At 51.3% G+C, this 13,832-nt stretch overlaps 1 protein-coding gene across 2 annotated transcripts; it reads right to left on the reverse strand.

The window, feature by feature from the left end:
- Window positions 1-6: 6 nt before the first annotated feature.
- On the reverse strand, window positions 7-12,890 carry SH3BP4 (SH3 domain binding protein 4). 2 transcript variants are annotated; one of them, XM_061460102.1, is made up of 5 exons: window positions 12,801-12,890; window positions 11,384-11,589; window positions 7,644-10,006; window positions 913-1,101; window positions 7-562 (listed from the first exon to the last, which is right to left on the reverse strand). In XM_061460102.1, exons 2-5 carry the CDS (start codon window positions 11,499-11,501, stop codon window positions 338-340), a joined length of 2,895 nt encoding a protein of 964 aa, XP_061316086.1. In that variant the 5' UTR covers window positions 11,502-11,589; window positions 12,801-12,890; the 3' UTR covers window positions 7-337. The 2 variants fall into 2 exon arrangements, with proteins under 2 accessions (XP_061316086.1, XP_061316078.1); XM_061460094.1 differs by lacking the exon at window positions 12,801-12,890 and having other exon boundaries at window positions 11,384-11,626.
- Window positions 12,891-13,832: the final 942 nt, after the last annotated feature.

The following is a 13,832-nucleotide window of genomic DNA, read 5'->3' on the forward strand; positions in this document are numbered from 1 at the left end:
TCCTGCTTGTTACAAAAAGTAGACTTTTATTTGTAAATGCCTAAAAAATGGGATCTCTCTCATGTCCCTCCCCCCCTTGGAAGTTCTTTAGTAAGAAAGAAGTGGTAGCAATGCCATAGGAAAAACTGTTCCCTGCTGGATGCCTTCCCATCAAGGAGGGATGTTTCCTGCTGATTCCCAATCCTGGTGGAGAACTTAGAAACTTTGGCCTCTTAAAGCCCAAGAAGAGGGACAACCTCCATCTCTTTTTAGTCAACTGCTTAAAAAAAGAAGGGGGGGAAAGCACAGGATAAACACCCCAGCAAAGGAGATACAGACAAAACCAGCGCTGCAGGACCTAGATGGCAAAGTCCTCATGGTCCTGTGGGCTGAAGGCAGCTGCTCGCAGCATGTCCAAGGAGTTGACGAGGATCAGGGTGCCAGTGAGGTGCTTCCAGCGCTTGGTGATGGGGTTCTTCATCTTGTCCAGCCCGGTGTGCAGCTCCTGGATCACGTCGCGATAGCTGTCGCCCATCTGGCTGCTCCAGGTGAGAAGGAAGTCGTACGCTGGCTTCCACATGGCCTGTGGTCAGAGAACCAGAGACTCAACCGCGTTGGAAAAGACCTTTAAGATCATCAAGTCCAGCCATGGCCACCACTAACCTATGTCACTGACAGCCTTGTCCACATGGTTTGTGAGCACTTCCAGGGACATAGGGCAGAGAGGGAGTAGATCAGAGCAGAGGCAGGCTGGAAAGCATCATCCAATGCATACCCTATGCACTCCCATCCCAGAACAAGCACATTCCTAGGAATACCCAAAAACTTCTCCACCATCCCCAAATCCCTCTTATCCCCCAAAGGTGCTCCAGTAGAACACGCTCTGAAGGTACCTGCAACCCAAGGATGGAGACCAAGCTCCACTGCTCTCACCTCGCTGTCCACTGTTCCTGTCTTGTCCCGGTGCGGGGCCTCGTAGGCATCCATCTGCTGCTTGGAGACCTTGGTGAGCTTCTCGGCCAGCTCCCTCCAGCGCTGGGCCACCTCTACAGCTGTGGTGAGCAGCACAAAGTCCTGGATGAGCCGCACCACCAGCCCCTGGCAGTCCATCTTCAGCAGGGCCTGAAGGACAGGGGTGAGAACCAACTGAGAGAGTCAAGGAAAGCGGGAATAGGAAAGGAACCACGCAGGGAAGAAGTCCATTGAGAAGCCACTCTAAAGCCTCCCACCCCCTTTGGAGCAGCAGCTGGTGAAATGAGGCCACCAGGCTCCTCAGAAGGGTAATCCCATTTATGGAATGGAGCACCATACCCCAGCCTCATTTTCTAGGCAACCCCTCCAGATGTTCAGGCGCCACCATAAGCCGTTTAAAGCATCCCAGGGGCTAAGAGGAACAGATGCCTTTAATCAATGTAATTAATCCAGCACAGTCCATGCAGCTTCCCTCCCCAAGCACAGAAGAGCATCATCAGTTCATCAGTGGGTAGGAGCCAACCAGAACACTTCGGGATGGGACCTGGACAAAGGTCCAGGCTGAGGAAACTGGGGCTTGGAGCAACCCGGTCTAGTGGAAGGTATCACAGGGGGTTGGAACTGGATGAGCTTTAAGATCCCTTCCAACCCAAACCAGTCTGGGATTCTACACTATGATCAGCCTTGGGAGGAGATGAGCTGGGGTGAGACCCAGGCAAAGGGCCAGTTAAGAGCAGTACAGGACCATGGCTTGGCTTGGGATGTTCTTGCTCTTCTCACTGCTCCTCTGCCTCCCCATGCCAGTTCAGAATCTTCCTCCTTCTCCATCATTTATGGACCTAAAAGCTGAGATTTTTCTGCATGGTTTGGAAAAAGTGGGGGAAGAGGAACAGCAGCAGCCCTGGTTTTCCAGCTGGCAATGTCTTAGCTGGGGAAAGAAATGACAAAGCAGCCTTATCTTGAGGGTAAGAGCTCCTATCTCGAGGACAGGAGTTAACCATTAACATCAGGAGATCTGCTCCAAGTGAAATAGGAGAAACCACAAAATGCAGCCCAGGAAAGGAAAGGTTTAAGTAGCAATTCCCAGAGGACAAGATCTGACCAACACAATCAATAGCCCACTCACCAGGGTTCCCCCATCCTTTGCCAGAGCCTGTGGACCACAACAGCCTCAGCAGAGCAAATCCCAGCCCGAGCCTCAAGTGGCTACAGAAAGGCGTTTTGGATTAAGGAAATGGCATCCCCCTTTTTAAAGGCAATCAAGCAGAGAGATCCCAAACCATGCCCTGGGTGCTCATTTGCTGAATACCTCCTTGTTTTCCTACAGCCAGATCTGGAGTCATGGGACCAGTGTACTCAGGATGGGTGAACACACCCATCAGTGTTCCAACGTGTCCCTTCCATAAGGGCAAAGCACAGCTCAGGGATGCAGGGGACAGCCCCGCAAGGGATGCCTAGCACCAAGGAACCACGCTGGTTCCTGTTGGGAACACCACTCATACCTTCACCATGGAGCTATGGGCAAACCCCAGCAGGTCTGGCTCTGGGGCAGAAGGGTTAAATCCTCACAGGGATATTTGGTGGAAGATGGGAACATCTGAAAGCACTCCAGCAATTTGCAAGGCAAATGCACGTTGATTTTTCCCTTATCTGCTTCCAGCTTAAAGTTGGGCTCCATTCTAATTACAGCTGCAGCCCAGCGCTTGTTTGCTCCTCCAAAGTGCTTACACTGGTTTCCTGTGTGAGCTGAAGTAACAAACCCTCTTGTTAAGCAAGCAAGGAAAATGCATTTCAAAGAGCATCGTTCTTTAAGGGCATTAAGCAGCATTTAGATCTCACACCTGTGTGCCAGAACTTCCTATGCAGCAGCGCTTCCTCACCACCCAAACCATGGATCCATCACCCTCTCCTCTGCAGGCAGAGGATCCAGATGATCCTAAGGAAGGGCAAGATTTAGCATCCTCAAAACTGCCTTTCCAGGTGGATGGACGACTCCCACCTCTTGCCAGAGGCTGAGCAGGTCTGAGGCATCAGAAGAGCCCACCACCAAGAGCCAAGTGCACCACTGGGGTTAAGGATAAAGCTACAGGACACAGATTCTCTTGTTTCTTCTGCTGCTCAATATAAACAAGAGAACAGCACCAAGCAAAGCAGCTGGGGACACTAATTACCCAAAGCAGCAGTTCTGGAGGAGATGGTCGTTCCCCACCCTGCAGTGTGAGTGTTAACTCTGAAACCTACTGATGCCCACAACCACCTCCTTCCTGTGCTTTGTCCCGTTATTTGAGCTGGGGAGGCTCAGCATGCACATTATGGGCTGGGGAAAACATTCAGGAGAATGGGCAGAGGTGATGCGAGATGGGAAGAGCACCAAAGACACGTGGGGATGGGGTGCAAGGAGGAGACAAAGCCACTAAGGTCTGAGCCAAAGGGTAGTGGTAACAGCAACACAGCCTTTTTAGCCTGGGTAGAACTTACTCCCCCTGTCATAGAACCCCATGGAATGTGGGCAGCCATGGGGCTCTCCTGCAAGCCCTGACTGGAAGTAACAGGGCTACAGCCACCCCATTCCCACCCCTTGGTGCCCAGCCATGCTCCCTGCAGAGGTGTGACCTGGGCTGTGCCTCACCAACACCCTCCAAAGCATTTATTAACCTCAGAAGGGCTCCAAGCCAGCTCCACCGGACAGGTAAGTAAAGCAGGTGGTTTGATATTCAAATCCCAGTTCAAAGCAGCATAGAAGTGCCTCTACTTAAAAGGCATCCAAGGGAGGCTGGATTTGCATCCCAGCTCTGAAATGCAGAATCCCATTTCCCATCCTCTAATAATGGAAACCAGCACCTGGAAGAAAGCAAGCCAGGCTAGTAGGTAAAGGAAACTCCATACACTGCCTATAGATACATGGCCAGCTCCTGCCTGTGCCCATCACTACAACCTTCATGGTCCACTCCCACATCAGCAGGTGCCGTGCCTAGGCTGGCACCACAACACAGCTCCCACCTGGAACCTCACCAGACATAGGGAGAAAGGCTCTATAAACCCTAGCAGCTGGTGAGTCCCACTGGGGAGAGGATGGTCATGCACAGGCTTCCATCTCCATCATTCTCTCTGGGATACAGGAGTTGGCTGTGTGCAAGCACCCCCCAAAATAACCCTTACTTTAGGCATTAAACATCTCTTTCACTCCCTTCTTTTGGCTGAAGCACCCTTAAAATCACCAGTCAAGTGCAAAATACTGCACTATACATGATCTTAAACACCAATTCTTTCGGGTCTTCAGCACGGTGCAGCGTGGCTCCTTAGGGAAGCAGCATCCAGGATCTATACATGTGATGGGGATTTGTTCCCATGAAGTCAGAAGAAGGGCAGGAGTCAGTCTCCCTCAGGACTCAAATCCAGCACAAGGACTACCATTAGCCAGCTGATTGCTTTAGGACTGAGGAGTAAGAGGGGTCCAACATAAGCAACCTTGGTCCGGCATGCTCTGCTGTGCCAACACAAGGTTCAAGCAATGGACACCCTGCTTAAGGTCACCTGCAGCTCTCTGGGACCTGCACACACCAGGGACAAGCATTATCTTTCAGTACAAGGCAAGCAGCATGCAGAGCAAATGACAGAAAACAACGGGGAGAAAAAGATCCCGACATCATCTTCTCTATGACCTTTAAAAGTAGCCTGAAGAAGAAAAACTCCTGATTTCTACAGCTCCCTGCTGACATGCCCAACACCATTCCCAGAAGACCCATATTTTTCCCAACAGCAGCATCTGATGGAAAGTGATGATAAATGAGTGGTTCTATACACACACGCAGAGAAAGAGAGAATTGTTCTGTCTCATCACAGGTCCATCTGAAGGACCAGGTAGTGCAGTCACTGCATGGTCAGGTACTGGTGGCCCAGCTTCTTCTTGCATCAGTGCCCAGGCTAACATCTGAGCAACATTCCCCCAGTTACCTCCACAAAGCACTGCTGGTGCTTGATTAAAACCAGTAATGATTAAAAGCAGGTCACTTATTAACTAGTCACCATCATCAGGCTTTTCCATGCTTGGCAGCTGGTGCATGGCTCTGCCACTGCAGTTCTGTGTACTCAACACTCAAGGGAGATAAGCCTCCTCTGACTGCTTCACCCTTCACAGTCCCTTTGAGATGAGACAAGCAATGGTCAGATGAGAGCTTAGTGCAACCAGTTCTTGCCAGCAGCCATCGGAAAGCAAGTCCCTTTGTTACAAATCAAATCGGATTTAAACACAATAAAATACCTTGCGTTTCTCCCCAAGTTAAGGAGAATTTGACAGCACCAATGGGGTTTAGAAGCAGCAGCATCTTCCACCAGAAAGGGAGCTCACCCTTGATGGACAGGCTCAGACCCACAAAGAAGAGCAAACAAAGCCAACACTCAGGATTAGCCTCCATTCAAACAAGGGAAATAAATCCTGCTCTAGAGCTCTGCACTCCCGGCATCCCTCGGGGAGCAGGATGTTTTCCTGCAGCTTACAGCCCTCCCCTTGAAGAAGCTGCTCTCTGAGTACCCAAAGAGCTTTATCTTCTCCTTATTCTCCCCACTGAGGTCTGACACAGATTTTCCATGACCTACAGACAGTCTGGGAGCCCTGGAGACAAAGGGAATAGATTAAAAGGAATGCTTACAGGTAAGGCAAACAGCATAAAGCTTTTGAGAGCATCCAGCAAGAGGAGCACAGATTTCATCTCATTGTTCACTCAGGCTAATGATTAAAGGAGCAAACCCTCCCTTAGGGAAATCATGGGGTCAGACACCAGCCTTGACTACCTCAGTGGGTATTCTCCTCTCTTGGATGGCCCCAGAAAGGAGACAGACAACCACATATGATGGCCCTAGGAACCCTCAACAGAAGCAGCAGTGGTGGCATGACCTGGCACCTGAAAGTCCCACGGGCCACAGAGTGGTACCCAGGCATGGGGAACTTGCTGGAAAATACTTCCATGACTATTGATGGGCTATATACTCTCACCTATATACAGGGGTATATACACCTCACACTCCAGCCTCAGATTTCCCCATTATATTTAAGGGAATTTTGGGAAATGAAATAGAATCATGGAATCAACCAGGTGAAAAGCCCTTTAAGCTCATCCAGTCCAACCGTCCCTCAGAACTGCCAAGGCCACCACTAACCCATGGCACTGAGGTGTGTGAACACTTGCAGGGACGGTGACTCCAGCCCTGCCCTGGGCAGCCTGTTCCAATGCCTGAGCACCCTGTGGGGAAGGAATTGTTCCTCAGCTCCATCTAAACCTCCCCTGGTGCAGCTTGAGGCCGTTTCCTCTTGTCCCATCCCTTGTTCCTTGGGAGCAGAGCCCAGCCCCTCCTGGCTCCATCCTCCTGTCAGGCAGTTGTAGGGAGCGATAAGGTCCCCCCTGAGCCTTCTCTTCTCCAGACTGAACCCCCCAGGTCCCTCAGCCGTTCCCCATCACACTTGTGCTCCAGGCCCTGCACCAGCTCCGTTGCCCTTCTCTGGCCCTGCTCCAGCACCTCAGTGTCTCTCTTGTAGTGAGGGGCCCAGTCCTCCTTACCCAGGCTGCCTTCTCACAACTTCATTTTACTGCTGCTGCCTGCACCCACTGTCGCCAAGTGAAGCCGTTGCTATTCCTTAATCAATTGCCATCTTAAACCACACGATTCCCTATAACTCAGTTATCCTGCTTCTACAGGACAGCCTTTTTAGAGGAGAGCTGCAAATCTTTTCCAGACCATTTTATCCTGTATTTTCTTTGGCTCACTTTCTCTAAAATGCTAGAAAAGATCATGAAGATGATTTCTTGTAAGAGATTTCCTAATGCATCCTAGAAATACTCAGAGGCAGCATTTCCCCAAATGCTTTTCAGGACAGAAGTGAGCCATGCATTTCAGTCTGCAAACATGAGCCACAGCTGGATATAAAGCATCCCAGCTCAGAGGTACCTTGGGTTTAGCTGCCACCCAAAAAGAGATGGGGGAGTGCTTGACAACCCTTTCTGGGAAGGATTTCAACTCTAAACCTCCTGCTCTCTCGCAGCTGGCCACTAGAGCCAGGCATACACCTTGGAACCAAATGCTCATCAAGTGACACAGCTCCTTTGTCAGTTCACAAATGGCTTCAGTTTTGATGACTTTACTCATTACATTCAATTACTCAGTATGGTTTATGAGAATGTATGTCAACTAATAGATCATCCACAAGTTACTACTTTAGTTGCCCAAAACCAAGCTGACTTCCAAACATAAGATCACCTAAATTGCCTGTTAAATTCAGATCCCAAGTGAAGACAGCTTTTCCACTAGTATTGCCTTTACTGATGCACACTTTGAGACAGGGACTGAGGAAACCACCAGCTCCTGAGTGACTCCTACAAGCATCCATCATTGAAGGGGATCAGTCAAGCAGACATGGGACCAAAAATCACCTTGATCTTGAGGGGCTTCAGATAAGCTTCCTTCCAAAGCGAGCCTGTTGCCTGCCCTCAGACAACATGTCCCCCCATGGCATTTCACCAGCACAAGCCCCATCTACTGCCATTAAAGCAGCAGCCCACCAACACGCACAGCGACAGGGTTGAACTTCCACCTGGCTGTGGAAGACCTTAGAGATGGACTTGATTTCCTATAGACTGAGGCAACGTCCATGTCCCCCAGCAGGGAATTGAGACCCCCTCATCAGACCCCAGACTCACCGTCATCAGCTCCTTCTGGAAAGACTTCCTCTCCTTGTTCTCGCTGTTGTTGCAGTCTTCCTTCAGCTTCTCCAACACAGAGGCCACTCGCTCCGGCTCACTGTCCAGCTCCGCTCGGCAGAAGAAGGTGAGCGGCAAGTTCAAGTACCCCAGGGCATCGGCAAAAGACCTCCAGCTACTGAGGTTCTCCATGAGCAGAGTCCTCACAGAGGCATAGATGTAGGTCAGGAACTTGCACGGCCTCAGGATCTGCTCAAGCAATAGGCTGGTGGTCAGATCTGGCCCAGAGAAGTAGCTGGGCTTGACCTTCCCAACCACGAGCACGTTTTTGGTGTGTACAAGACCTATTTTCCCCTGGTAGTAGCCAATGTACCATTCTTTGGTCCACAGCTGCCCTTTCAACCTGATCTTCTCCTCACTGAGGAGGGCTATGACATCTCCTTTCTTGTACTCCAGCAAATAGTGGTTCTTGCTTTGCCTTACCACCGTCTTCAGCAGCTTGCCGTACTTCAGGCTCAACACTGGCCGGTCCTGAAAAACCGGATACTTGGTGGTGGCAGCCAGAGGTGAAAGGATGATCTTCCCAACCTCACTCTTCTTGAGGAACCGCCTCTGCCCCATTGGTTTGATGGCACTTTTTGGAGGTGGCTGCGGGGTCTGGACGCAGAACTGGGTCAAAATGGCATCCTTGTCATCCTTGACCTGTATCCTTAGTGTGAAGTCCGAGAGCTCGTTGGGATCAAGGGATGCAATGGGGAAGATGAGGCGGCTGACCTTGCCCAGCTTCATCTGGAAGCCCCGCACGATCTTGGCTTGCTCGCTAGCTTTCACCTCGTAGTTGGTCATGTTGGAGAACATGCAGAGCTTGAGGTCCTGAGGCCGGGACAGAGCAAACTGATGCTTCCCCCAGAGCTGGAGGGCAACAGGAGCTGGGCTGTGGGACTGTCTTGTGACCTCATTCACCAGGAGAGTCTTAGGTGCACACTCGTGCCCAAACATGGCCACGACAGTTTTGAAGGAGGGGTGAATGTGTTTTGGGCCATAGACACCAACCGTGATCTTCTTGCTGATGTAATCCCAAACGGTGTAAGGGTAAAGGATGTTCTGCCCCTGGGCTACGGCTGCGATGTACATGCAAGGCTCCAGGTTCTCCAGCTGCACCTGGATTGTGTCCCCATAGGAGTAGCTCAGCTGCATCGGTGTGTATGGCCCCTCTTTCATGTCACTCCGCAGGCACTGCAGTCCTACCAAGCTCTTGCTCATGATGTCGTTCTTGACCTCTGCTGACACTTTCATCTCCAGGATGATGAAGGTTTTCACCTCCATGTTGCTCAGTTTGATCTGCAGGACCGGGCTGATGGTGCTGCATTTGTCACTGTTCAGCTCCAGCGGTGGATCCAGCATTGCCTTCATGGAGATCTGCTGCGTTTCCCCAGGGCACACGTGGCCTTCAGGCACACGGATGCTGATGTTGGTGTCTGGAAGCTGAACAGCCCCACCAGAGCTATCCAGCTTGCAGACAATGTTGGTCTCCACCGGTTGCGTCTGACCCCAGCCAGGATTCTGACCAAGCAAATCCAAGTCATGGCAAGACCGAGCCAGCTTCCTGTGGTTCAACCACGCTGTCCTAAAGTCCTCCCGGCTCTGGAACTGCTCAGGGGTGGGAGACTTCAGACCGCTGAAGAACCCTGATGATGCTGGAGCATCCGACTTGGCCTGAAGAACGGACAGTTCGGACAAGCTATAGGAGCGCTTACTCCTGAAGAAGGGATTATCCCTTTTCACAGGCTGCTCCAGATCCAGCCTGGTTGTAGAGGGAAACTCATCAAAGATGTTACCCAGGCTGCTATTAGCAGCCAAACTGGAAGCAGCTGAAGCAGGGGTCCCCGTGTCAAAGAGCAGCAAGTCAACAGTGACGTTGGAGTTGGATTCTCTGTCCGAGCTGGGCACTGTCTGCAGATTCCCATTCAGAAACGGGTTTGTCTGGACACCATTCAAGAACGGGTTGTTACTATAGGGTTTTCCAGAGTTCCTTCTCACATCAGTCCACTCTCCAAGCAGGTCTAACTCCTTGACCCCCTCATCAGGGCTCTCCAGTAGATTGTCTATCATCCCGCTGTCTGTTAAGGAAGAGTTGCGGTAGTTTACAGGCTGGACGTAGGAGGAAGGGATGTAACCCATTTCGGTGGTGTTGTGAGCATACCACCACTCCCCTCCTGATGTGTCTAAGACATAAAGGTGGTCCCCCTTGGAGAACTTTAAAGTGGTGAAATTAGTTGGGCAGTAATCTTTGATTGCTATCACTTCCTTCGCGTTTCCAAAGCATGTGGGATTGTCGATCAGCAAGGCACTAGGAGAAGGCACTGCAAAGCCAAGGAGAAAACAGCATTGTAAGCAATGCACAAGAATCACATCTTACTTGTAATCATTTATTTCAGGTCAGAATCCCCTCTGTTTCAAGGAGTGAAATAAGGTAGTTTTACAACCTCTCAAACCTCCTTCTCCCTCTGGTGCTTCTGATACATCCATGTTCCTCTTCCTAAAGGGTTCATGATCTAAAGGCACTAATGCAGCTGGGAAGAGCAGTGGGAGCCAAAACAGGAGAAGCAGCAACTTGTTATGCTCCTGATGCAGTCATCTGCCTTAGCAACAAACCTCCCCTCAATTCAAGGCCCCATGCAGTGGCTCCTGTACGAGGCACCAGCATCCTGCTGCCCTGCTGAACCGTTGATGGATGATGCACTACATGTGTTGGAGGGAGTTTTGAAGGAGTAGGAGTTGCTTCCTACCAGCTCTCCATTTCACCTGGCATGCTGGGATCTAAACTCCTAGAGGCAAAAGCTAGAATGGCAGCACCCCTTAAATCACAGAATCACTCTGGCAGGTTAAAGCCATTCTCCTTGTCCTGCCCCTGCATCCCTTGTCCAAAGCCCCTCTTTTATATATTAAGGGAAGAGTTTGTACACATCCTAAACAGCCCATCATTAACCCGCTTCCCCTGGCAGCAGGCAGGCAAAGCCATGAGGACTTTTATTCACCATAACATAAACTCCGGGCTGAAACTGTTTTGCCACCTTGGTAGGAAGCCACCATGAACTCAGCACTGCAGCCAGAGCTGTCTGCAGGATGGGGCATTTTGGTCTCCCCATCCCTCTGGATCAGACAAGTGGCCATCCCCATGTCCCTACAGCTCTGCACACCAGCAGCAGGGTTAACAGGGATGTGTTGAAGCCAGGAAACCCCTTGGAGAATATGAGTAATTCCTATTTTTGCATTCAAAACAATTTCATTTACAGTGTGTTTGATGTTCGCTTTCTTCTTGCTACACCCACAAAAGCGATCACTTCTGTGCATGTTTCCTTTTAAAGGCCCTCGGCGCACGCTAACTTCCACCTGGATTTATTTCATGTGATGCATTTCTGCCAGGGGAGCAGTAATTCCCTTCTTCCCTGAACACAGCTTTTCTGCTGGGTAAGGTAAAATACAGGTGGAGAAACAGCAGAAAAAGGAAGAAGGAAAGATTATTCAAGCAACCTGCAAGCTCCCAACTCCAGTCGAGAGGAAAACAAACACCTTGTTGCTGTCACTTCTCCGAGCTGATGGACCTTTTAGTGTTGGGTCCCAGCCCATCCTCGCCCCCATGGATGCAGCAGCACTTGATGCTCTTCCCCATCACCTCTGTCCTGGACCATAGGGGAGAGAGGGCATCATCGCACCCATCCCGTGGGACCCCGACCCACCTTTGACATCGCAGAGGCTGGTTTCGGCCAGCCCCTCGCCGAGGTCGATGAGCGTCCCCTCCGACTTGCACCGCGGCAACGCGCCCGCGTTGGCCGCTCGGATGCGCTGCGCCGCCATCGCTGCCGGGCCGGGGGCACTAGGGAGCCATGGCCCGTACGCGGGCAGAGCCGGCTGCAGGGACGCGGCGTCACCGCGAGCTACCAGCCTGGGGAGAGGAACAGAGCGCAGCGCGTTAGCAAAGGCTCCGGACCCACCCTGTGGGTCCCGTACGGCACATCCGGGACTGGGTCGTGTTGAAGGGACCTCAAAGCTCACCCAGTTCCAGCCCCTGCCACGGGCAGGGACACCTTCCACTAGAGCAGGTTGCTCCAAGCCCCCGTGTCCAACCTGGCCTTGAACACTGCCAGGGATGGGGCAGCCACAGCTTCTCTGGGCACCCTGCGCCAGCGCCTCAGCATCCTCACAGGGAAGAGCTCCTGCCTGAGAGCTCATCTCAATCTCCCCTGTTCTGGCAGGTTAAAGCCATTCCCCTTGTCCAAAGCCCCTCTCCAGGTTTCCTGTAGCCCCTTTAGGCACTGGAGCTGCTCTAAGGTCTCCCCTTAAAGAGTCTTCTCCCAGCTCTCACATCCTCATGTTCTCCATAAAGATAACCTGGGTGCTCATAGTAAGTAAGCACGGCATCGCCTACAAATCACTACAGGCTTTGGAGAGCAAGGACAGCCTGGTCTTGCACAACACTACTGCTGGCTACAATCTTGTACAAAGCAGCCCTCACACCTGTAAGAGTTATTTGGGGTTATGTTGCCCCAAGGCTCATAAATTGGTCCTTCTCTCCACAAGAGCTTTCAGGGCACTTACACGTTACATTGCTCTAATACATATTTATAAAGCCATCAGGCACTCAGATGCTGTGGGAGCCCAGGGCAGAGGTTAGCGAGTGTGGAAGGCCCACAGGACCTGGATTTTTGCATGTTCAATCAGGTCATCACTCTCTCCCATTGCAACACTGGAATATCCTGGGATGGGGACCGGCTTTTCCTGCATCCTAGCCAACCAGGCATGGACCAGGCAGAAAAACATCCCTTCTTGCACCAACTGCCCTGCTTTACTTGAGGAAAAAACACAAATAGAGGGGGGTTTATCTCCTTTTTTCCTCTAGAAATGCTTCCAAAAGCACTTCCAGCATCCCTGGGGAATGCTGCATCAGCATCCCAGAGCTGAGCCGAGCCTGAACCATCTCCCACTGCCACAGAACACACAGCACTTGGACTGCCAACGCCGTGGCTGATGCAAGCACTGGTAATACCTCAGCTGGTGTCACTCCCAACGCTGTTTTTCCTTTCTGCCTTCCCCCCCCCCCCCTTAAATCCCTCATCTCTAAAGTTAAATCAAGCAGAAAATCGCCCCTAAACTTACGTTCCTTAGGTAGGAATACGGAGCTGATGGGAAGAGGAAGACAAGCACCGCTTGCTTCGGCTGTTTCTAACCTAGTGGGGCTCTCTCCTCCAGCACAGAAGCCCTGGAGGATTTGGTGCCCTTTTCTGGAATGCTGCAAGAGGAAATCCGCAGGGGAAAGCCTGAGCAGGAGATACTCCAGCCTGCTTGAAATGCCTCCCAAACCATCCCCTGGCACTGGTATGCTGGGAATGTGGGTAGCTGGAAGGGATGCACCGGGCTCCAGCCAGAAAAGGGAAGGGAGAAGTTGTGTGGAAATGCTTTTCCCTTTGAGAAGAGCATTATTTCAGGTCCTGCTGGGAGGGGAGAGGGCTTGGCAGGCATTAAATACACAGAAACCAGGCTTTGAGACAAGTCTTATCAGAGCAGGTAAGACAGGGGGGCTTGGAGCTGCCAGCAGCAGCAAGGAAAAGCAATGAACAGGCAGTGGGGAAAATGGAAAGGAGGAAAGATGCTCTCTTAGCTAGCATGGTTCACCCTCCAGCCAGCTCACCCCTTTGCAAAGCACCCACCACCACAGGCAGGGTCTTGCTCCTCATCAGTGCAAAGCACTGATTGGAACTGCAAGTTGTTGAGGTGGCAGATGAAGGCCTGGAAATGCTACTAAATACTTACTAAATGCTTACTAAGCACTTACTCAACACTTCCCGACTCCCCCTAAAGAGACCCTGCAGACATGATATGGGCTCTGGAAGGTCCCTCCAACCCTTAGCTGCAGGGTTCAAACCCACCACAGCTACACAGGCATGAAGAGTCCAGCATCATCACTGCAGAAATAGCTCAAGTGGCCAAGTTTTCACCCATTTTAGCAATGCTTGTGATAAAAACAACCCTGGTTTTATCACAATCCTGTGATAAAATCCCAGAAACACCTCAACAGCCCAAAGGTGACCTCTGCTTGGTAAGCACTGCACGAGGCAAGGCAGAAACCAGCCATAGGTAGGTGATTTCTCCTGTCAATCACAGTGCAAGCCATGAATATAAAGACCTGCC

This window comes from Pezoporus flaviventris, unplaced genomic scaffold (genome assembly GCF_033815535.1).
Source record: "Pezoporus flaviventris isolate CSIRO_AGI_PZ_B2104156 unplaced genomic scaffold, CSIRO_AGI_Pfla_v1 ptg000001l, whole genome shotgun sequence".
Taxonomy (NCBI): Eukaryota; Metazoa; Chordata; class Aves; order Psittaciformes; family Psittacidae; genus Pezoporus; species Pezoporus flaviventris.

Bases quoted from the DNA above. Each gene is read 5' to 3' on its own strand.
- SH3BP4 (XM_061460102.1), bottom strand. From the start codon at position 11,501: ATGGCGGCGCAGCGCATCCGAGCGGCCAACGCGGGCGCGTTGCCGCGG. The intron at 10,007-11,383 runs GTGGGTCGGGGT...TTGGCTTTGCAG, and splicing joins CAGCCTCTGCGATGTCAAAG to TGCCTTCTCCTAGTGCCTTG. The intron at 563-912 runs GTGAGAGCAGTG...CTCTGACCACAG, and splicing joins CAGGAACAGTGGACAGCGAG to GCCATGTGGAAGCCAGCGTA.